Here is a 25,163-nt window from a genome sequence, read left to right on the forward strand (position 1 = left end):
GTGTAAAGCTGGAAGTGTATTTTAACCTTGTTGAAGGACAGCTGTATTTACTGACGTATGTAAATGAATATAGCAGGGGAGGTCCTTGGGCAAAAAACACAATCAGTTTCACATTGCAGCTCCGGAGTTCCTGCGTGGAAGGGAAAAACGAGACGTGGCGAAATCTGGTGAATATGTCGCAGCCGTGAATGCTCCGTGAATGTCATTTGTGGGCTTTGTGAGTCGTCCTGGTGTACCTAGTCTCGGGAAGTGAGTGGAGTGTGTGTGTTTGTCATTCTCCTCTTCTTGTCGGCTAAATGGGTGATCACGCATTCGCCCTGCAGCCGCCTGCTCCCTCTCTGCTGTAGGAGTTGTCCCAGTTCATCAGATACTACAGCAGCCCGTCGAGTCCGCTGTATGACAACAACAATAATCATTATTGTCACAATAACAGCTCACCGTCTCTGTTTCCGCTCGTTTCAGCTCAGCAAACCATGCAGGATGATTTACTGATGGACAAAAACAAAGCCCAGCCTCATCATCAGCAAGATCCGACGCAAGCAGACCCTCCTCCCTCCACCCCGACCCCGACACCGGAGACCACCTCTCCCTCATCGGACTCTGAGAGCCCGTCCACCGGCAGCAAGCAAGCGGCTTCCGTGCTGAACGTCAGCAGTAAGGACAGGGTGCCCATGGAGTCGCCGATCCTACCCGGACTGAGCTTCCACCAGCAGCCGCAGCAGCAGCCGCAGGAGACCGGCGGGCCCCTCTCCTCCCCGTCCTCCTCGTTTGGGAGCACTTGGTCCACGGGAACCACAAACGCCGGCGTAGATGATAGCTTTTTCCAAGGAATCCCCTCCGTGAACGGGACGATGCTTTTCCAGAACTTCCCGCACCACGTCAACCCAGTCTTTGGGGGTAATTTCTCCCCGCAGATAGGTCTGCAGGCTCCCCAGTCTCAGCAGCATCAGCAGCCGGTAACCCCGCAGCAGCAGCAGCAGCAGCAGCAGCCAGCCGCAGCCGCAGCCGCAGCAACAGCAGCAGCAGAGGAGATCTCCTGTCAGCCCCAACCAAGGCCCCTTCCCTCAGAGAAACGCTTATCAAACCATCATGAATAACAGCAAAGGATCCTCTTCTTCTTCTGCCTCATCATCCGCCTGGAATAATCACCAAAATGCCGCCTGGAGCACAGCCTCCAACCCATGGAGCGGTCTGCAGGCAGGCAGGGACCCGCGCAGGGCGGTTGGCGTTGGTGTAGGGGTCGGGGTCGGTGTTGGAGTCGGGGTGCCGTCACCTCTAAATCCCATCTCCCCTATGAAAAAGCCCTACAGCAGCAATGTTATAGCTCCCCCCAAGTTTCCAAGACCTGGGCCCCTCACCCCCAAACCTTGGATGGAGGACAGCGGCTTCAGGACTGACAACAGCAACAACATACTGCCTTTCCAGGTAAATACACTTGGTTATCCTAGTATAATTGTATTTGCTGAGCACTTATGAGCAACTAACTCATATAGAGTGACTTTCCTATATATACACATATATAAATATTTAGTCTATATACATATTTAATCAGTGTATGTCTCAAATTATACACAATTGCTGCCTTTTTTGACTTGTAGCCACATCATTAGACAGGATAATACATATATATTTAATTGATGTAGTCATATTTAATAGCTGTGACATATATTCCTTAAAAAGCTTATCGTTTACTGTTACTGAGTTTTTGCTGGTAACGTTATAATGGCATGCAGTCTGACAGATTATGTTGTGGAGGTCAAATTGTCCTGCATCGAATGACTCTTTAGTGGGTCCTTGCAGTCTTTACCATGAAAGACGGTTATTTTTACACATTCAAAGCAAAAATCCTGGAAAGAGTTGCTGTCTGTGCACGGTTTGTTACTCTCTGTGAGATTTAAAGGGCTCGTGCTGCGTTTATGTGCTCCTCGTAATATTTCAGACCACGAAGACCTGACTATGCTCAGGCATATTGACAACACTAGTATAACTAGTGATAATGAAGAAAATTGATTACATGTTGTGCACTCGTATGTTAGGCGCGATGACTCTGCGATCTTCTGTTGAAAATTCGCTCTTTTCCAGGCCATATTTTCATCATTGCTTGTAGTTCAGTAGATTTCCAACGGACTTTGAAGCCGACATGGGCTCTCTCATTTGATTGGTTTAAGGCTGGTAATGGGCGGGGTTTTAACCCGGATGTCGAAGTCACGTTAAGTGAAGGCAGGCTTCTTTACTTATTAAATGAAAAAAACGAGTTAAAATGAAGCTTTCAACAAAAAAATCAACATAATTCAAGTGCTTTCATATCTTGTGTTTTTGTTGTCTCACATTAATTTAGTGTCAAAATGACTTTTTAGAGAGGAAAAATAAACCAAGTATGTTTGTAGCAGTTAGCTGTTCAGTGATGTATATTTAAGTCTATAGGTGTAATATGACAAACAAATAAAATACATAACACGAGTCCACAGTAAGCTGTCGACAGATGATAGTGGACAAAATGTCTCACATAAATGTGTTTCAGCAGGCACTCTACACTAACATGAACAGTCATGATACTGTATGGTTTCCTTTCACCCAATGTTAAGCTGCACTGACTTACAAACAAGCCAACATTAAAAAGCCAGCTGACTTCAACCCCCCTATAAGTTGCTGGCTCACTTTAAAAAGGAGCACTTGTTCCCCCTCTCAAGGCAGGGACTTGAGAAGGGAGCACAAGCCAAAATGTGAACCTGGTGATACAGAGAGGACTGCATGTGCAGACGAAGCACGGCCTGGCACAGGGTGAAATTCCAACCAGCCAAAGACATATATGGCCTTTTGTGTGTGTGTGTGTTAGTCAGGCTTCCCCATTCTTTATAAACCCACTTCCCCTTTTTGCAATCTGTGTTTTCTTGACTTGGCCAGTTTACGGCTTGAGCTATCAAGGTCAAGGGGCCACATGTCACGCTGTGGTCTGTTTACTGACATGAAACTCTGGAAAACAGCAGGTTTTGTGATGCAGGACACAAGGACGACTGGAGGTAGAATTAGGGCTGACACTAATGAATATTTTGTGTTTATTACATTTTTGATTAGCCACTGAAACAAAGATGGTGTTTAATCAGTGGTTTGACATAAAAAAAAAATAGTTTACAGATAAACATGACAAAGATGAGCACCAAATCATTCACCTCAAGGTAAACTTTTAGAGTCTGTAGCTGATTTTTTCTTAACCACATTAACCCCTTTAATCTAATGATCAGGGTTTGTTTTCTTATCTTTAAGAAGGCTTCCTTTCTGACGCTCCCAGGCTGAGTCACCTGACCTCTGTGTCAATTCAAATGCTCCTGTAAGATCAGCCATATAAGCCATACACATACATGTATTAATACATGTAATACCGGTCTATATCTATTAGCGTTTTCAAGTAACTTTTTATGGACTCATAGTTGCCCTTGGTGCAATAATGACAATATGACACTTAACTGCTGAACAGTTACACTCATAATTGCTGAAGGGTTGTCACCAGGATGCAAGGTCATGGTGACACATGTCAAGAGGCCTGTTTACTCAAGTGAAAATTGAAGAGAAGTTGCTGATCTGACCTGCAGGCATGGTAAACACACACACACACAAAGACACTGTGGCCCAGCAGGGTCACGTGACAGCCAGTGACGGGTGTTGTCCTGTGTGCTCGAATATGTGCTGATACTCGCCTGCTGCTGACTGCCGCTTAAAGGTCAAGGAATGTGCGGAATGCAACGTAACATGTCACTGTGAAGCTGAAGAAACAAAGTCACATGAGCCCCTCAGGAGGTTCCCTGATTTGAAATGATGTTCGTGGCGAATATTTCTGTGGTCCTAAAAAGTTCCGTCACGACTCCGTATCAGATCACAAAGTCGGACGTTAGTGGGCAAACTGATGGGTTGAGTCCTAGTCAAATGGTGTCTGATGAAAATGCAAAAACGGCAAGAGTTTCAACAGGTTTGAGGGTGTAACCAGTGTGATTTGCATTTGAAGGTTTTTGTGGTTCAGCTTGTTTTGCGTGTCGCTTTTGCTTTATTTTCCACCCAAAATTGCCTCTTTGTTTGTCAGTGCAGTCTTATCTCTTCTGTGTCTTTTGGACAATACATGGATTTAAATGAATGTCAGAAAACTGTCATCTTTCTTTACTTCTTTATTTGAATCTTTAAGAATAATATTAATGTTTAATTAAATCTGCTCCTGCTCTGAGTTCCTATACATTTTATAGAGAAGAAACTGGCACACTTCATATGATCATTAATGTGCTCTTATGTCTTGTTTAGAGTTCATGAGGGAAGATGAGCTCCAGTGTATTCAGGACAAGTCAACTTGAACCTGAATTTCAGTCTCTAGAGACTTGTGTGATTTGTTACACAGTGAAGACTGTTATGCACTTTGCTCTCTCTTTAGGTTATTCCACCCACAGTGGGCTCGCAGACCTGTCACATGTGTCAGGAAAGAGGGGAAGGGGAGGAAACTGAAAGCACAGCATTTTAAATGATTACCATTTGTACCAAGTGGGCAGATTTTTATCTACACGGCGCTGTCAGGTCCACAGTTGGGGGAATAATACTTTTGAGTGCTCAGCTGAATGGGCAACAATAGCTGTGGTGTGCAAACAATGTGCCCCCAGCTTGGCCAGTGGACACAGGACATAGCTGCCAAGGCTGCAGCCCTCAGTTTCAGCTGGAGGCACACGCTCAACCTTTACCTTTGGCACACATGTCATTCTAATAAAATGTTTCACACTCAGTGGGTGTCTTAACATTTCAGCAGTGTGTGAGGCAACTGTGAGGGGTTTGATGGAGTATTGGCTGTCCAGTCCTGGACTCAAGTGGGTTGGTCTGCTTCATAGAATGAGGAAATGACTTTGGAGAGGTTCAGTAAATCACCAGGGTAAAACATGTATGAGAGTGATACTGCTGCAGTGCTAACCCAACGTGCCTGCCCCCTTCACAGCGGCAGTTCTCAACTTTGACATGAACTCTGAGGGCAGTTTAAGAACCTGCTGAATCAGGTGGAACTGAGACACTGAGGTGTCCCTAACATTCATATATATGCATCAATGTACTTTGATGAAGTATCTTTATGATATAAATATCTTCATTTCTTGTGCAATACTGGAGCATTTCTGTAAAATTTCTCAACATCACGGCATTCACCCAAACTGGTCTTGAGCTCTCTCTACTCATGCACTTTCCTCCTGATGGTATCTCCTTGCATTGTAACTCTAATGAATATCATTGTTTGCGTAATGAAATGGAAACAGAATGATTCCTATTACAGTGTAGCCTTATTATGTTGATCACCTGATCGTTGCTTCTGCCAAATGTCTTAATGTGCTTGTAAAATGTAAATGTAATATTTGAGATATTTGCACTCTTTGTAGAAACAGGATTTCCACACATTTAGAATCTTTGATTTAGAACTTTTTTAAATTTAAAATCATATACATTTGTCTGCTATTATCTTATAATTACCCTGTGGAATGCACAGTAGATTTGATTTAATTAGGTTTAGAAAATTCTCTCTTGTGACCAGCCATTCGGTGTCCCTTTCAAATATCATGGTCATACAGAAACCAAAATCACCAAAACATAAACATGGTCTTTCTACTCTTACTTACTGGGGCCAGTATAACAATGAAGTGACCCTACGTCACTCACCTGCAAACAAATACACCTATGTATACACAGTGATGTAAGTAGTTAGCATTACAAACAAGGCTGTTTGCAAGTGTCAACGCAGCACATGGAAAACTCTCAAGAGAGACGACACGCAACACAGAGTAGACGTCCCATCCTTATTCTCATAGAGAAGAAGAGTTAATTAACACAACACAACTTCAGATGTCATGGAAAGTGATAGTTTGAACAGATGGTGTACTAAACTACTGAATCATATCTGTTGGGAATATTAACAAAGTTTCATGTAATCATGGCACATCTTGTTATCAGGAGGGAAAGCATTTCAGTTTGTTTGTGAACACCAAATTAATAGTAAAAAAAAAAAAGGAGAAAAAAAGTCAGCATTAGTCTATAATGGCAACACCTCATGTGTCTTATTTGTTTGTGCACCAGCAAGACTAACATCTGTTCTCCATTAATTCTCAAGTTCATTCATTCATTCATTGTCTCACGGTTCATCCTCCACATGAGGGTCGCAGAGGAGCCAATTCACTCTCACATTCACACCTACGATCAATGTAGAGTGTCCATTAACGTCTGCATGTTGTTTGGACTGTGAGAGGAAAACCCGAGTACCTGGAAACTCCACACAGAAAAGGCCCAGGTCGGGACGTGAACTGGCGAGCCTCAGTGCTAAAACTGTGTTTCCACAATGACTATGATGAAAGGTTTCTAATTGATGTATAATGTTTTATTTTGCCCAAGCAAATGTGCGCAAACCATTAATCAAATTGGTTTTATTATTAGCCTGATCCTAGGTGGTGCCAACTTTAAAGAGAACAAAATGAAAGCCATGCAACTTTTATTTATTTTAGTGCTATTATTTTATCAGTCAAACTAAATTTGAAGTGTCAGGTGAGTCTGAAAGCATAACTTAATATACTGTATATAATTTAAAATATATATATATATATATATTTAAAAAATGTTATGAAAATACCTTCTACATTTACCATCACCACAGTTATCTGGGCCTACACACCCTTTAGAAAAACTCAGTTTTGCGCCACTGTTCCACTAGTGGCACATACACAACTGCTCCGCTGCTGGAACGATACAGAAAACAGTGATTATTTAAAAATGTTGTCTAATCCTACAATTATAGATGAATCCTTTATTATTATTTTTGTCTGACACGGTGTCAGAAAGTAATAAACGCTGTGTGTCTCAACGATGTCTTCAGATTGCTTGTCCTTGCTACAATTGTGGGAACACTAGCAAGAATTTAATCAAAACAAATGATCAAAACACTAATTTAGTTGAGTTAGTACTTGATGAATCTAATGGAGAAAATGCCCCAGCTCTAGTTGTGCTTCAATTTAATTGTTTTCCAACTGTTTCAATACTTGTCTCAAACTGTACCACGGTTACTGCCCCTCGCCTACAATATATACCTAAAGATCAGACAGTTAAAACCACCTTGATTAGATCATATTAAACAAAGACAGATGAGATTCTTAAGGGCGGAATCCCGTCTTTTCTGTTACAGAAAAGGCTTAAGGAGATTCATATCTCCTCTTTGGTATCAACTGTCACCGCCTGCATCAGGTCTGATCTTTTTTTTCCCTCCTACCTGTAACGTCTAAGCCACATCTTTAATTAGTCCACATAAGCTCAGAATAAATCCCAGTCTGTCTCGTTCTCGTGGCAGAGGTAGCTGTTTGTACATGCAGGTCGTTACTAGCGCGCTACCCTCGAGCAAAGAAACCAACAAACCAGAATTTCAACGGCAAGGCAAATGAATGTGTAGGGTGAAGGTTTATAAAGTAGAATATTTTAATTTGTGTTTATTTAATGATAGTGAGTTCTTGTTAAAGTAGTTAAAGAGTAGTGCTGCTTATGTCTCTCTGCATTATGACTGATGCTTATAGGACATGAAGCAGCCACAGTATTGTATAAATTAAACAAATCATACATTTGTCTCAAGGGACTTTTAAAGACAATCTTATACATCGCCACCCCTTCCACCCACTGGAAACCTTAACTACAATTAAAAGAAAGAACCTTGGGCGAAAACAACTGCGAAGGATCCCTCTCCAAGAAAAACATGCAGTATATGTAATGTGTATGGAATTGGGCCTGTTCACACGACGTCCATCCCTCACTCTAAACCTAACCCTCTTCCTGTTTTTTGCTGTGTTGCAGGACCGGACCCGGCCCTTTGATGCTTTTAGCTTGCACTCATTGGAGAATTCCTTAATGGATATGATAAGGACTGACCATGACAAAGGTAAACCACACCCTGCCGGTGGCCCACCAATGACTATCGCTGATATTATATGGAGGAATCATTTTGCAGGTTAGGAATATTCATACGTCAATGCTTACAGTATTTTATTTGATTCATTCTTTTTGTTGCTTTATGGGCACATATCATCAGTACATGATTATTATTTTTTTCTAGATATCAGCCAGTCAGTCCAACAATCCAGTATGGATGTCCATCTTCTGTTTTAAAATGAAATGATGAGCCTTACCTGCAAAATCTCACATTATATCTGTGTGTGTTTCTGTCCGTGTGTGTGTGTGTGGTTCAGCAGAGGTGCCGCAGTCTTTTGCCCTGTTTTCTTTGCCTGATTTTAATCAATGGATTATGTGATAACTGTCACATGACTTGAATTCTGTAACCACAATTTTTCCTAAGACACATGATTACCCCAAATCAGACTTGGGACATCACACTCAGGAGTTCTAACCTTCTAAGGCTGTCCAGTGTAGGTCAGGGCTTCTAAGCCAATATTTTTATAGCACAGGTCACGTGTTCTGTTGTAAAAACTCCTGTCTTCGAGATGAGGCCCTGTCACGTTTTGTGCGCGCCATCCACACATCGTAACAATGGAAAGTTTGGAGGGAGGGGTGTATAATAAACGGAGCACGTCGCATGCTTCATACTTAGTCTGTTTTCCCATGTCATGTTCTGAGAGAGCATTGTTTCAGTGACATAACTGGAAAGGTGTCGTAATGTCCTGCTCGGACTTCCTTGTGATTGTTTATCAAAGCACAGTCAGAGTCAGTGGAGATACTATGAAAGACTGGAAGCATGATATGTAAACATGGGTGTACATTCCTCCGCCTTTCTTTGCTCGCTTGCCCCTCTTGTCGTCATGCAGACAATGTGGGGCTGCAGTAAGCTCCTGTGCCAACCACAGAGTAGCTCCACCCTGCAAGAATACCTACTCACTGTCTCAGAAGCTTCGGCCAGGTCCACCATCTGCTGAATAATCAAGAACAAAAACAAAAACTGCGTGTGCTTCTTCAGCTGAGGTTACTGAGGTCAGAACATTTGAATAATGGTGTGTATAGCAAACATTGCACTTGGGGGTTTGGTACCTGACCCGACCATGACAGTCAAACCAGTCAAACCAGAGATATGGAGTCAAGTTTAGTCATTTGTAAAGAGATTTTAAGAATTCTCCATGTGACTGCACTAAAGTTCCCTGCCCATGTTTCACATGAGTGAACATTTTAAGATTGAATGCCCAATTCTGAACACAGAAAGACAGATGTCCACTTGACACTGATGTAGTAATAGCAGTCTCATTTGTGTGTGTCCCCATATACTTGAGCCCCTTTTCCACTCATGCCCGTTAATGTAGGCATTCACTCCTGGTTATACACAGGTGTTTTTGAACATGGACGAACCTGCTTTAAATGGGTGATTGACTCCTCTCTCGCTGCCAGTAGTGGCATTTCTGTCAGGAATGCTCTAGAAACAAGTTGGAAAGACAACACACAACAGGAGAAAGCAACATCAACAATCAGTGGCTACACTTTTCCATCTCAGCAACTGGACAGTTCTTAGATCGGTCCTTAAATGGTGTGCGTCATTACGCCGGGCTGGAAAAGAGGCAGATTAAACATTCAGACTGCCAAAATAAAGTTAGAAAATAAAGGAAATTAGCATGTTCACTCGTGATTCATGTTTCCATCACTGCCAGTTGGAGTTGGAGCTGATAAAAACCTGTTTGTATTGCAGAGTCATTTGACCTGGGAGACAAATGTTAGCCAGATGTTAGTGGGGTTTTTGATTGGTGGAAACGGAGCAATGGAGAAATGCAGGTGTTTGCATTAGGCCCAGTCAGTGTAATACTGCGACAAAGATGATACAGCATCTGTGGTGCAATCGTTGTGAAGTTGCTTTGTTGTAGGTCGAGAACCACCAATCAAAACTAGCTAGTAGAGATAGTTTTGCATCCCTTTTTAAACAAGACCCACCCACATCCATCCCCTCACAGACATTTTTCACATACTTCTCATTGTGACAGGAATAGTTGTTTTTCCTTGCATGTTTTATGAGTCTCTCTCTTTCTCGCACTGTGTGGACAAAAAAACTTAGAAACCATAGGGAGTGGGGAAATTGAGGACATTCTGGCTGGTCGTCATGTTCTGTCAGCCCTTAAATGCTTTTTGAGGGTGTGAGGCATTTAGTTTCAGTGGTTTAGTTTTGGGTAAGGGGCTAGGGAATGTATTACGCCTACGAGTGTCTTCACTCTGAATGCTGCGCAAAATGTGTGGAGAGAAAAACGTAAACTTCTCAGTGCGGGGGCACAGGACCAATAGTCATTTCTACACAGCTTCACAGCACACTGGCCGGCATGAAGTTCCTGACCTGGGTCAGCCGAGCTCACGTGTGGCGAGCACAGGTCACCCCCATATTAACACACACATAAGAGATTCTCTCCTCGGTCTGGAAAAACAACACCCGTTAGACAACGGCACTCAAACACACACATACAAAGGACACACATAATTGTTTTTGACGTATAAATCAACTGTGACATTCCATGCTAAGCATTCTCACCCACCTCACAACCTTTTTTTTTTGGGTTGTCATTCATTGTCGGCCGTGACGAGATGACAACACCACACACACACACACACACACACACACACACACACACACACACACACACAGATTCGATATTGTCTCCTGACATACTCGTAAGTGTTAATATGTCTTGTAATGTTCTTGTGAAAGTTGCATGTGGATCTCACCTCTCACACTGAAAACACACATGCACATCAGCTGGTCACTCACATGATCTTACTCATGCATCAGTGTGCATTGTGTCTTTGTGTGTGTGTGAGTGCAGCTTTTACAGGACTCCACTTCAATAAGTTCAGTGTGACTTAAAGCCCTAAAGAAGGGCTGCAACTTGTGATCTTTTTTTTTAGTAGATGAGGAAACAGAGATGCTATTCAAGGAGTATTATTCCTAGCCTGCAGAGGAGAAAAAGGAAGTTTGGTTGGATATGAAAGTTAAAGGGAATTGACTACCAATTGCAAAGCTTATAAGCTAATACGTTATATCCTATAATAAATAAATAAATAAATAAAAGGGACTGCGTGTTGACAGAAGAGTGCTGTCAATCTTATAAACACATTTCCCAAAAGCCAAACTGGCTAAGTTGTACATTGTACAGTCTGGTTTGTGTTTGGTTGTAACCTGTTGTGTGTTGGTCAATAGTCTGCAATATGCATGATATCATTGAAAAACACAGAAGGGCCCATCTTTATGTGCAGTCAGAAGAGAGAAAGAAAGAGAGAGAGAAAGAGCAAACACTGGTTCTGTTTGACTTTGTGTGTTTGTTGACAAGAGCATTGGTTAGTGGATAAGATTTGACACACATTGGATCTCAGTCTGGAGGAAACCGAGAATAGCTTGCGCAGTAGAGTTCAGGGGAAACATTGATTAGGCAAGGAGCTTCAGTGATACAAAGGGTTGAATATGTAACTTTTCTCCAGACATAAGCAAAGATTGTGGCGCAGACTTTGCTCTGTCTGGGTCCACTGAAGGTTACGTTCTAAGGTCTCCAGGAAAGTCTACATTAGAGATAAACGTTAAAAGGTTATGTTTTATTTAAACCCACAGTATGTAATTTCTACCACTGGGGGGTCTCTCAATCAAATCAGTATTAGAAGACCTAGTTTGATGATGACGTGAAGCAGTGTGGAATCATGGGAGTTGGTGTCTAAACAGTGGCGATTGCTCTAAGACAGCAATAGATGCTCAGCTTCCTCTAAAATACTAAACGTGCACTAGAACAGGATTAGAACGTGTCACTAGTGTGTTCAGAATCAGCCGCTTATCGCAGGTGACGGATCGTCTTACGTGATTTTCGTATCCCGTTTCCTTGTTCTAGTTGTTTGTTTGCAGAATTTATGTAAGTACTGAATATTTGCCCCAGATATTATGGCTTTCGCATACAGCAGTATATGTGGTTGCACATTTACTATGTGCTTTACGTTATACACGGAGGTAACCGGAATCGTGCAGCTCGTGCTGTGTTCTCCACAGGAGAGTGGTACGAGTGTATGAAGGAGAGTTGAGTGTGTTTACTCTGGCACTCATTCAATTCAGTCAAAGTTCTCTCAAGCATCAACAGTCATTTCACTCTCGCAAAGACGGCTGAAGCGGATAATGTCATTAAAATGCAATTTAAGGAGTGTTGGAAAAGTTATTGCTCATGTAAATACTCAACTCAAAAAATACTCAAAAAATATGCAACATTAGGCTTGGTTGTTCCTTTAGACATTCCTTTATTTTAATGCAGAAATGTTACATTATATCTTTAAAGTTTCCTTTTGAGATTTTTGTAGGTTCAGTGAAGGGGCCATCCCAGCTTAACCTGAAGTTAAAGATCAGTACTTTAGTTGGACTGAAGTTTGGCTGACAGGCTAGACTTGACCCGTGCAGTTATAACAACACTTGAGATTATCTCACCCACAGAGGGATGCCCCTGTACTTTAAACAGCTGCAATGACTGTATCAAGATAAGGTGTTGTGTTTGTAGGCTGCGTTAAATGTCGATTGCAGCTTACTTCTGATAAACTACTCTGTCAGTGTTGTGTTTTGTTATGGTGGAAAATTCAGGGCTCCTGTAAGCATGGCTGAGCTAATCCAGTTTGGGCAACAAAACAAGTCTGGGCTTGTTTCCTCTATTAAAATGATGTTTTGTCCAGATCTCTCAAACCGTGAAAGCCTTAATACCACTGCCAGGTTGTGCATCAGGCTCAACTGGATTGTGAAAAGTATTATTAAATGGATAGGTATTTGATAGATTTATGGTTATTACTTTTATGAAATGTAACATGACAGAGGGAGGTTGACATATGTGAGAATTTGCTAGTGAAATATGACTTAACCCTCACATGTTATTGCTTGATAGCTGAAGAAACCTTTGCCTTGTCATAATCATCTTGCCAAGAGCTGTCGGGTTCAGCTTTGTATGAAGTGCAGCATGTAGGAACACCTGGTTTTTCTTTTAGTCATCTGTTGAATGTGTGCAGAACACGTGGCTTTGCCATGATTCTTACCTCTCTAATGTGTTGGTAATTAAAGCTTTCTTTAGTCAGCAAGAGTGCAGCTTTTGGACACCCTGCTGCTGAGATGTTTTTCCATCACTGCTGACTTTTCCGCACTTAGTTGTTGCTACACCCACTCTTCTCCTGTAACTGACGCTGGAGCTTTGTACAAGAGGCGTTATTGGGGGGTCTTTAATATGTGCTGTAGTGTGGATGAGCGAGAGCAAAGGTGACCAGAGCAGTTGAGAGGAGCTTCAGTTACAATATGGAGGCAGAGGGAATGAGCCATGTGGATTGTAGTGAAAATCCACATGGCTGGGTTATAAAAGTTTTTAGTTTTTCATTTGTTTTGAGTCTCAGGAGCTCAATAAAAAACAACAAACCCTTAGACTAGATGTTTGATTCACTTTCGATGAAACAACTCAACCCAGTCAACTATGTAACAAATACTATGTTTAACTTGCATAGCCTTATGTCCCCTATTGTAAACAAAGACAAATTAGAAAGAAAAGCTTTTATTACGAATAAATAAAAGTACAAATAGTTGCAGTGTTCATAGTCTCCACGTGTGCTTCAGAGTGTGTTTATAATTGTTTGGGCAGGGACAGGTGTGATGGAGGCCACAGCTCTTTGATAAAAGCTGTTCCTCAGTCTGTCTGTTGGTACTGGATTTAAGGGATCTGAACCGCTTGCCAGATGGCGGCGATTCAAACAGGGTGTGACTGTGGTGCATATTTTCCGTAAAATGCAGGTAGCTTTAGTCTGGGGTATATACTGTGGTGGCAAGGTGTGGAAGCTCCGTCCGTCACCAGTGATCTGCTCGGACGCCCAATGCAGAACATTAGGCTCAGCTGCAGCTGGGAGATCACACAGTGATACAGTTGGTCACAATGCTCTGCAGAGGTTGAGCATCAGTTTCTATTGTTATTATTAATCATTGTTAGTTATTCAGTAGTTACTTCATTAGGTGATGATTGTTTCGTCTTCCTACTCCAGCCTGCCAACCATTTCCAATAATGCGCTGATGTAGTTCACACTCAAGCACAAAGCTAATTGGAAAGCAGTGTTGTAATATTACTTTAATAGTATCTTAATAGTTCATATAAAAGTCTTAAGAACCTTTAAATTTGTACAGCTCATGTGTCCTGGTTTCCCGCAGTCTTAATTAACTGCTTTGCTCAAAGGTTAACTCTGAAACATTTAGGACGAAATTGAATATATTACCCATATGCAAGTTGTCACATGACATGTTTGTACAGCAACCCAGATTTTGATGCTGAATCTTATCATGCAATCAAAGAGGAAGATCATTGTTTTTGGTATGTGAAGACCACTGTAATTCCTTGATGTGCTTGGTCAAAGAAGGTTACAATATGCAGCCTTTTAGATGTTCCTAATTCTTACACACTGGACCTTTAAACCTCAGAGCCCCGTGGCACCCATATGCAGATTTGATGGCCGTTGTTAAAATCCAGATCGCCCATCCTCTATACTCTTATTTGTATCAAAGTGGTCACAGCGAGGTCAGTGATGTGAGGTGCTGTTGGATCCTGTTGGTGTGTTTCCCAGTAGTGCAACCATTATGGTGATGTTGAGAATAGCTCAGGCTCTCTGAGGAAATGTCACCAGAACAGCAGCAGCAGCAGCAGCAACTCGGGGCCCCTCGGGTCCTGCCACTTAACTCCTGGTGGAAGCAGATGGCACATGCCCAGAGCTATTTTAAGGCTTCAGGAGGGCAACTGTCTCCCTCTGTCATCCCAATTGATTAATGTAGATGAGAAAGGAAGCACAGACCACAGTATTTATTGCGACTTCTGCCCTTCTATCACAAGCCATGGCTTTGATTAGGAATGTGTTCCATGAGCAATACTACATACACCCTAGTATTTTCTTTTTTCTTTACTCAACCAAATGCAATGGAATAGGTCAAAGTTCACAGTCTACTATAGAGCTTCAACGAGTGTTTTGCTCAAACCCCGTCATTTTGTTTGCGGACTGACAAACAGACCACCCACGTGTTAACCAATACATGACTCTATGTATTTGCCCCTTGGATCTGTTGATGGACTTACTGTATGTTGCTCCATTGCTTCCTCATAATAAGATAAAAGGAGAATGAGACAGCAGCCCACATAGCCATATGTCGCACAACCCATGTGTTCAAATATGTGTGCTTGAATGACTGGGTTTATCGCACTCTATTTGCCCCCAAGCCCTATTGTTGTCCACCGTCTGATTGGCTGAGAGGAGTGTGGAAATTCACATCTGTGTAGCTGCAGATTGGCTGCCCCCTTGTCCTCCCCTACACTGCCTCAACAGCTGTTTGTGGAAATAGGCCGTGTTGGTGTCTATCTGTCTGACATGTCATTTACGCCCTAGCAGCCATGCTAGGTGATGATCTCTCAAAGTCCATGTTGTACACGGGGAAACCTACAGTCGCAGTAAAGAAACTGAAATGGACAGTTGTCTACCGTAACCTTTATTCCCCACCACACTGTCCCAGTGTTAATATTAAAGCTGATTTAAGGCTACATCCGTGATTTGAAAGCTTGCTTGAATCCTTATTTTTTCTCTCTAAAACTGAGTAAACTTCCTGTTTACACTCCCATGCTCATGCTCAGTGGACCCAAATGGTCATTTTTTAAATAGCAAATGTAGTATGGATGTAGTGTAAGCCTCACCTACAGTAGATGACTCTTTCCTGCTGTGTGTTGAATTACAAAAAGCTGCTGGATAATGGGCGTGTCTCTGCGCTGCGGCCGCCAACTGCAAACGATGTTGACACCGTGTTGAGTTATATTTTGTCCCTAATTAGAGGATATTTTAAGGTGTTTTATTTCTGTTGCCACCCGTACAAGAAGAATGATGGTCACTGAGATAACTGTGACTCTCATTTAGATCCACACCACACCTCTCCCTGTGAAAGCACCTGCAGATGGGCCCATGCAACATGGACCAAATTATGTCCATTTGTGTGTGTGTGTGTGAATGTGCATGTGGGTGTATATAAGATATGAATACAATTCTCCTCTGTAATGTGTGGATCTATTTTCCGCCAGTGTGTAGCATTTTGTTTACTCTTGTCATAACGAACATTTCAGCTGAAATTTGCTCACAGCTGAATAAGGTTTCAAATTTTCTGAATTTTCCTTAACCAGTAGTTGAACAGGTTAATGATATCGGTGGTTATAGTTGGTTGATCATTAATAGTAAATAGTAACTGGCTCTAGGCCACTTCATTTCACCTCACGTTTGTTTTCCTGCACTTTTTACTTCTTCTTCTCCTGCTGATTACATCAATACTTTAGCTGATGTACCCGTTCTGCTGTTAAAAAATAACTCAATTAAATTAACAGATGTTGGTTAATTGATTGATTAATAAATTTTTAATCAGTTAAATTCTTAACCGCAATTAACGACTGGCAGTTGATCATTAACATCCTTATTGTTGACAGTAGAATGAAAGGTGAAATGAACAAGCTGACTTTTTATCAGTGATTTAACATGTTTGTTTGTTTGTTTGTTTGTTTTTTTGTCGTTGACAGGACGCATGAGCCTCAATTTTCATCATCCCGGAGCAGACCACATAATGCCGTTAAACAGTAAGTCACATTTTACTGCCGTACCCATCATGTTTTCATCATTCTGTTTTTAAAAGAATCGAGAATGGGAAGTATTTTGTGTCCCGTTCCCATGAAAAACATGTGCCGCCTAACCACACAGCCTGATGCCAATAGAGAGCACACCTGCCTACCCTTTGCTAAGGCCTGGATTCCCTTACACCATAAACTTAGGGCAGTCCTCTTAGCACTGGCAGTTGACCTGTGAATAACACTTCCAAAAATACCCCAACATGTAAGAGTATACCCCCCCACCCACTCTCACCCCCAGTGTCCCACCAGCCGACATATGACCAACGGGGACAGAAGATGAGCCAGAGAGAGAAATTACAGCTCTTTATCCCATGTGCTGCTTCCTAATACATGCCAGAACATTTTCCAGACTGTCCCTCAGTGATATGTATTTGTCTTTTGATTGAGGTCAGGGATATCATTTATTTAGGTCTCAATTTCCTCTAGTTATATAAGGGGCAATTAATGTTTCCCATGTCCAAACTTACAATAAAATAAAAAAAATCAAAGACATCTGGACAGACTGGTGATCAAATCAAGCTGAAGAGCACCAGGGATGTATTGTATACCATACATTCTGGTAGCATTACCACCTTAGTGTATATGTATATGTGAGTGTATATGCAGAGGTGGAATGAGTACTGAAATACTAGTGAAAATAATTCTAAAAGTACCATTTTGACAACATTTTACTTCAGTACAAGTAAAAGTGCTGGCCTATAAAATAAAATGTACTCAAGTTAAAGAGTAAAAGTTACTTAGATACTTTTTTAACAAGGTTGGGGTTCTTTCTTGTGTCGTGCAAAAAGGACAAGGGGGACATAAATCATACATGAATAGTTTTTAATTCAAGCCAAACCTTTACAAATGAAAGTGCTGACAACATAAAATATGTTAACGCATAATGTATCAGTCAAGATGGGTCAAAGGTCACAAATGCTTTAATTTTTTCACTCACTCAGGGACCTAAATTAGCACAAATTCACGTGTCCTCAACATTCACGTGTCCTCAACATTTACCTGTCCTCAACATTCACCTGTCCTCATCAGTCATCTGTTCTCATCATTCATCTTTCCTCATCATTCACCTGTCCTCAAGTACAGTACCTCCAGTAACTTAAAAACATAAAAAACATACAAAAAAAACCAACCCATACTCAATGTAATTCATTACTTTCCACCTCTGTGTATATGTATGTGGATACAACTCTGGTGCTCCTCTTTCATTCTGTCCTTTACATCAATTGTATCCTTGGAAATCATTTCAGACGTTGATGTTGAAATGTTGTGTCATGCGCAAACGCAGCTTTGCCGACATCTTCCACTTCTGTCAGAGCTGGCTTGCTCTGTTGTAGCGTGTGATGTGTGTAGACGGGGAAACTTTAAAGGATTTCGCTCTGCGTCTCTTCTTCTTTTCAAGCCGTTAGCTCTGAGGCCTCATGCTGTGAGAACCTGTAAGGCCTCTACTGTCTGCGGATGGCGTTAGCACTTGAAATAAGGAAGAGATGGTGGGAAGTAATGAGCGGAGATCTCGTAGACACATTTATTTGTCTTGTTCAGTTGACAGCAGTCTCCGAGGCTTTTAAGCCACAAAGAGCATAAGGCATCATACTTATCTCACCCAGAGGAGTCACCCAGTCTTCTTTAAAACACGTCCATTCTCCCAGACACCGCACAGTTTGAAGTTGATACTCAATCTTATCCCTCGCTTTTTTCCTTCCTCCTCTCCCTCATGGTTTGTGTTCACTCTCACTGAGGGATCTGACAATTTCCCAGTGAAACATTTCTTCCTTTTGCCCTGGTTGCTAGGTGACATTGTTTCTCCCAAGACCAGACAGTGAGAGTGCAAAGCAGCGCAGAGGCTGCCCAGGTTTCTGGTGATTGCCAGATCTTTTTTAATGAAAACATAGCCAGGAAGAAGAGGCTCAGAGACAATGTATCCCCCGAGAGAAGCCAGAGGGCCAAGTCACACAATGGGCTTCTCGCAATGCAAAGGTCCATATTGGTTTTTTGAGGCTGTGAGTCTGCTTTGTGACTTATGAGTTGAGAGAGAGCTACATTAGGATCTGCTTAGTACTGTGTTTGCCCTCCTGCTGTTTGTTGGAATTTGCACCATCTTAAGCCACACTTTCCTCCTCTGCGGTTTTTATTCGCTGCACAGTGAGGTTCAAATTGAAGTGATTAGGGAGACACGCAAACGTGTGGTGTTTTTGCACATAAAAACTTGTTCTTGATCAAAGAAAACACAGTGTGTTAGAGTATTACTAAGGTCTACATGCAGGCTGTTTTCTGAGTGCCTTTAAAGCTGCCTTCGGGTTGGAATTCAGTGGCTTGACAAGACGTCGTCAAACAGTTGACAAATCTGCTATAATTATATCTATATTTTGAGCTTCATTTGTCACATGATTACAAGTAGTTGTATAGTTAGGATGAGCATGACTTGTCATGGAGATCTCAGTGAAAAGATGCTAAGTAGACGTCTAATTGACAAGTACTGTGCGGCGTGTAATTCAATCTTTTTTGCCAGCTATGTTTAGAGCTTTTGAAAAGTTTACCTCAGTGGATGTTGTTTTCGAAAACCTGCTCACTTGTCATCACACGACTCAACGGAAATTTAATCTCATGACGGCAGGTGATGCAATTTGTGGGGAAGGGGATGCTTTTGAAAATCTTGGCCAAGTGTTCAAGTGTTAAACAATATCTTAAAGCTGTGATAGACCTTAGGTTATGTGGTAACTGCTGATCGTATCAGGGATTTCTAGATATTTTACCTTAATCACTGCAGTGAAATGAGCTTTAAAAATAAGGGAAAGTAAGACCAGTACTCATGACCGGTGATTAGATATAAGTGATGATCACACTGCTGCACTTTTACCTTGTTATAGATTTGGATCAGAGCGGCAGATATTCCGGCCTGCTCTCCCACCCCCTCCTCTTTGCAGGTTATCTTCCCCTCTCAGAGCCCCGAGGCTGCCGGCTACCTCCACACTCTCTCCTTATCCCGTAGGAAGTTTCCACTCACAGCTGGCCTGCCGCATCTGACTTAAGAGCAACTCTTAATATTTCACCAAGGCCATGATAATGACTAACCTGCTCTACCTCCAGTCCAGAACTGCACTCTGCTTTATGGCCTCATCTGTGAATATTCACAGTAGATTAGCACAAACCCAAACCATAACGGCTTCATTAAGCCGAGATGACAATTACTGGCCACAGGGCATGGTCACATTACGCTTCTAAATTTGTTAGTCGTTTTCGTGGCTGACCTCCACCCCCCCACTCCTGCTCCTGTACTGCATCTGCTTGCTCCTGTTGCCAGGGCAGGTGCAGCAGGTTTACTGTGGGATGTAGCCAGGCTGTAATAATCGCCCTCCTGCCATTGCAGAGGCTTAGGTTGTAGCCATGTGTGGTTTCACTGTTGCCTTAGAGATGTTCCTCGGTTTGGTTTATTTCCACAAAATCCATGTCTCTGTATCTCTTTCCTGCCCCAACCCTCTCTTTCTCTTTGTGTCTCTCTCCCTCCCCCCCCCACTACACTGACAAGCAGCCAGGAGCTATGGTCGCAGAAGAGGTAACGTGTGGCATTTTCTTTGGGCTTCTGCTTGCCATGCCGACCGCCTCTCTCTCTTTCTCTCTCTCTCTCTCTCTCTCTCTCTTTGAGGCTGACTGGGGCTTTTAGTGTGGTATCTGCTTTTTCATCTATGCTGTGATTGAATGTATTAATTTCAAAACACTGTCATGTTGTGCATTTAATCATGTTGGGGCAGAAAGGTCCGCCAAATAAATCTGTATGAATCATGATTTGCCTGATGGGAAGAAGAAAAAATCTCTTTTCTGTACATTCTCCAATCCTTATATTGACAGTGGTCGAAATTAATAGCGAATGAATCCAAACTATTTGTGGTATAACCAGCAGTTTGACTCTGTGTTTTAGTTGGTTTGATGTAGGGATGGGAATCAGTATCGGTCCGATACCGGTCAGAATCACTGGATCGTCCGATACAATCCACAAATCATTTGTCGCACAGACTGTAAAAATGTAAAAAGCATTTTAGCTGAGTCATGTTTGCGCTGTTTATTACAACAACAGTCGGAGAGTGATGTCTTTGAAATGACTCGTGTGTTGTTAACAGCTTCATAGTTCATAAACGGTCTAAAATGACTGTATCAGACTAATATCTGTAGATACTCGAGTTTGTGGTATCGGTATCGGTATCTGACACCAAAAAGTGATATCGTCCCATCCCTAGTTTCAGAGCTTCTGAGTCTACATGAAAACAAGTCTAGGTGAATCCACTAAAGTTTTTTTTTTTGTTTTTTTTCCATCATATTGGCACATTATCCAAACAGAAACAGCCCTGAAACATAAGTTCTTTGTGAAAACAGATCCCACAGTGGGAAAGTCTCAAAACGCCAGCCTTGCGTTTTCATGTAGACAACCAGTCCGTTAAGTCAGAGGGCTTCATGAGGAGTCCGCTGACTCAGAAGTGAATCATCGTCCAGGTGTTGATAACAAAGATAGGTGCTTCCAACACGGCTCATCTCTGATTTAACGCGCTGCATTAAATTGTTCTTGTTGTTTTTTTCCTCTGCAAAGGGGACAGCTGCTGTGTGACGTTTGTAAGGTCGTGTAATACGCGGGGCTGGGGTTACAAGTGTTCAAACTGTAGAGCTGGCAGAGAGCGGTGAATAATGTATGAATCATACAGCTTTCATTAAGTGGTGCTGACACAAACACGCATAGGAGAAATATAATTGCTGTGTTCTTGTCTGAAATTAAATTTTCATTTTTTATCATATATTAATTCGGCTTAGATGGTATTTACCATAGATATTCTGAGATTACAGTACATTGTTAACATTATTAACATTACAATCAGAAAACATTATGTATTATTGTAGCATTTAAGTATCCTAATAAAATGAACCAACATGGATGAGTTGAGGTTAACGAAAAGTCTTGATCATGACTCTAACCTCATTATCTAAAGTGATTCTGCTCTGTATCAGTCTCTATCACTCGCTCCCTTCTTACTTTTCACTTTTTTACCTCTTTCCTTCCTCGCCATCCCCGTCTGTCCTCCCCTTTCTCTCTGTTTTTTCCCCACCCACCAGGTCGTTCCTGCCTTTTCCCCTTTGAAGATGGTTTCCTCGACGATGGCCACGGTGACCCTTCGTTGACCCCGGGGCTGAACTCGCCAACGCGCTGTCAGAATGGAGAGAGGATGGAGCGCTACTCGAGGAAGGTGTTCGTTGGAGGCCTGCCGCCTGACATAGATGAAGGTAAAAGCGAGAGGAGACGACGCCGACACCTGTGAGAATGTTTGCGCAGTTCTTTTTTTGTTGAGACACACTGTACAGTACATGCAGGAAGGCTCTCAGTGCCGTCTTTGTCATTGGCTGTTTGGAATTAACAGTTACACAGACGTTTGTGAGGCTGGCTTTAGGGCAACACGACACACTGTGTTAATAAGGACATCACATTTAAACACCGTTCAGTCACAGCAAACACTATTTGTTTAAAGGCCTCAGTTTGTCGTGCAGTTTTATTCTGCTGAACGTACATTTACATCTCGTCACATGTTTGAAAAGGAGTAAGCATAAGTATAAACTTATATGTACCTACCCCCATTCCTATTACACACAACTCACTTCATAGACTACTTTATCCCATCACCAAATATTTACATATATACAGTATTTTGTATGATGTGTGGCTTTAAACACGACCATTTCCATCACCGTCCTGGATTAAACTGCTGTTCTTCATCCTTATATTTATTTAAACTAGTATTTTGTATATTCTTTTAAACTGATTGATGTACTTTTTTTACTTTAATTCATCTGTGAGACTGTTCCATAATTTAACCCCCGAGATTGAAACACACAGATTATGCATTTTTACATTTAGTTTCCCTCTTAAATTATATCCCCTTTGTCTCTCTGAAAACAACGTCTTCATTTTATTTGGAAGTAAACTAATTCTTGCTATATATATACATATATATATATATATATATATATATATATATATATATATATATGTATATGTATAGACACACACATCAAGGAGAAATGTTAATAAAATTGTATTTACAAGTTGTTTTTTATATGACCTTGCAGTTGTTTAGTTTAACATTAATATCCAATGTTTATGTTCATGTGTGACTACAAGCATGTGTAATAATGAGGGGATGCACAGCTTGTTCCCTCAGCTGTTGTTGAAAATGTATGAGTATAGAGGTGATGTGTTTGGCCTGTGTTTCTGTTTAATGCAGCGACTGCTGCTGCTGCTGCTGCAGAAAACATGGCAATAAATAGAAACTCCGCCTGCCTCCGCACTGGCCGTGGCTCTGCATATGGTCCTTCATATGCATACTGCATGAGCAGCCATGGGTGGTTTCTTATCGTGTCATAAAATGTAACATTCAAGCCCGTTTTCCTCTATTTTTACAGATGAAATCACCAACAGCTTCCGTCGCTATGGGCACCTGGTGGTGGACTGGCCCCACAAAGCTGAAAGCAAATCCTACTTCCCACCTAAAGGTACGAACAGATTCTCAGAGCATAGAGTGTGTTTTTCCACTAGATCAAAGTCTACACCAACAAATATCAGCTCGGGTGTGTCACCGTCTTTGCGTTGTAGAAAGAGTCGGATTACCCAGAATTCGGGGCTCACGCTGGCCCGAGCACGGAGGTGTGTGTTTATCCGAGCGGCCCCCTGCAGTCATCTCACAGCAACGTGCATATCATGTGCGATGGCTCTGTAACTACCCTCCAAGTGTTTTGACCCATGCGGTCAAACTGTTTGCTTTGAATAAGTACGTGAGGAGCGTGAGTGTTTTCACTTTTTCCGTGCAGCCACTCTGGTGTCATTTCTTTTTGGGCAGGTGATCAGAAGTGCAACCGCGATCCTCCAAGCCTCGACGTCCTTCCGTCTGGTCTAGCTGCTGTGTGTCAAATTAGCTGCTAAAGACGATCTGGAAATAACTGACATTCCATGGACAAATTGTAATATGGTGCATCTGGAGCACCAGCAAAGATCCCTGCCAGTTTCTACTCTCATATTTCAACATCCTTTTTTGTAGCCTGAAGGAGGATTATTTTGAATAGACTTGGCACTACTTTTATGCAAATCCAGAAAGAAAAATGAAGCATCCTTTTAGGGGAATGAATGAGCTTACAACAGCTGGAGGATGCTGCCATTTAAGGGGAGGGGATGTGGGACTAATGTCTTTTGTGAAGTTGTAACTCTCACTCTCGATTTAAATATCCTTTATCCTGTTAATATCTATTAAACACATAGTAGGCTTAGGCAAGCAGCCTTAAAGAGACAAAGGAGGATGTGTGTGGAAATGTATCCTACCGTCATATGGATGCTATAAGAGCCGATTCACAAGTGTGGCATTCTCATCCGAAGGTCAGCGGCCTCTCTTTGTGTTAAACGCTCTTGTAAGCTTTTCCTGAATGGAAGATAGTTGTCACTTTCCATCCTGCTTCACATTCAACTTGCAGGCAGAGTGTGTGTGTGTGTGTGTGTGTGTGTGTGTGTGTGTGTGTGTGCGTGTGTGTGTGTGTGCGTGCGCGCGCCCGGACAGAATGTGTTTTGGTTCAAGGATGACTCATGTCGTGCCTCGGTCCAAACTTCAGGGATTCGTTTTGGTTTCTCAGAGAGCGTTTGCGGTTTAGAGACGGAGTAGGAAGCAAGCAGCTGCATTCTTAATCAGTGTGCAGATTAATCAGGCGAAATGGGTGACACGTTGAGATTGTCAGTATCGGCAATAAACAAAAAATGTCTGCGACTATAACCCTTTCATTCAGATGCAAAACATATAAAGAGTTCATCATTTCACCACTGCTGAGAACACAGCCTCCATGGTGGAGGTAATTATCACTCCATTTTGCTCTTCCCCTCAGCTCTATGGCCCACTTCAGCATCTATTAGCATGTGTTTTTGATTTTGTGGCCCACATTTTTGACTGGTTTGGTTCATTTTCATCAACTCAATAATTTTCCCTCCCACAGCAAATTTCCTGAGCACTAACGATACCCAAGTCGGCGACTAGCGTGTGAATGCCGTGCAGCGGTGAAGAGACGCGGATATTTTTCTCAGTCGGTCGGGAACAAAGCGGTGTGAAAAGGAGAGAGAGAACATTGTACTTCAGTAATTCCCAGACGCTTGGTCTGGGCACACAGATGGCACGCAAGTGATAATTCTGGAGGAATTTCCCAGCTTTTTTATGGAATAAAGTGAAAGTTATCAGTGATCAAAGAGATGTGTCTTTGAAATGGCAGGTTTGTCTATTCAAAATAGTATTAGCTGTTACAGACATGACAGTAAAAAATAGTCAGAAACCTTATGCACAAATTTGCTGGATCACCTTTGTCAGTGTAGATACACGAATACACCAGTGTTGCCATAAACAGTACAGTATGGCGCTGTCGGTTCACGCTCTCTCCTCCATCTCCTGTGACCAAATCTTGTTTTTGGCAATCAGCTTGAAATGTTAGTGAGCTATTTCTGTCTGTGATTGA

The 25,163-nt window shown here is 42.0% G+C and overlaps 1 protein-coding gene across 1 annotated transcript in view; it reads left to right on the forward strand.

The window, feature by feature from the left end:
• The first annotated feature begins 44 nt into the window (after nucleotides 1-44).
• Nucleotides 45-25,163, forward strand: part of cpeb3 (cytoplasmic polyadenylation element binding protein 3) — a 34,915-nt gene continuing 9,796 nt past the window's right edge. The window contains 7 exon segments of the mRNA XM_044046340.1: nucleotides 45-995; nucleotides 997-1,425; nucleotides 7,837-7,990; nucleotides 16,542-16,598; nucleotides 20,176-20,199; nucleotides 21,744-21,911; nucleotides 23,085-23,174. Of these exon segments, the coding sequence (XP_043902275.1) occupies nucleotides 474-995; nucleotides 997-1,425; nucleotides 7,837-7,990; nucleotides 16,542-16,598; nucleotides 20,176-20,199; nucleotides 21,744-21,911; nucleotides 23,085-23,174 (1,444 nt within the window). The 5' untranslated portion in view covers nucleotides 45-473.

The sequence above is a fragment of the Solea senegalensis genome, linkage group LG15, assembly GCF_019176455.1.
Source record: "Solea senegalensis isolate Sse05_10M linkage group LG15, IFAPA_SoseM_1, whole genome shotgun sequence".
Taxonomy (NCBI): domain Eukaryota; kingdom Metazoa; phylum Chordata; class Actinopteri; order Pleuronectiformes; family Soleidae; genus Solea; species Solea senegalensis.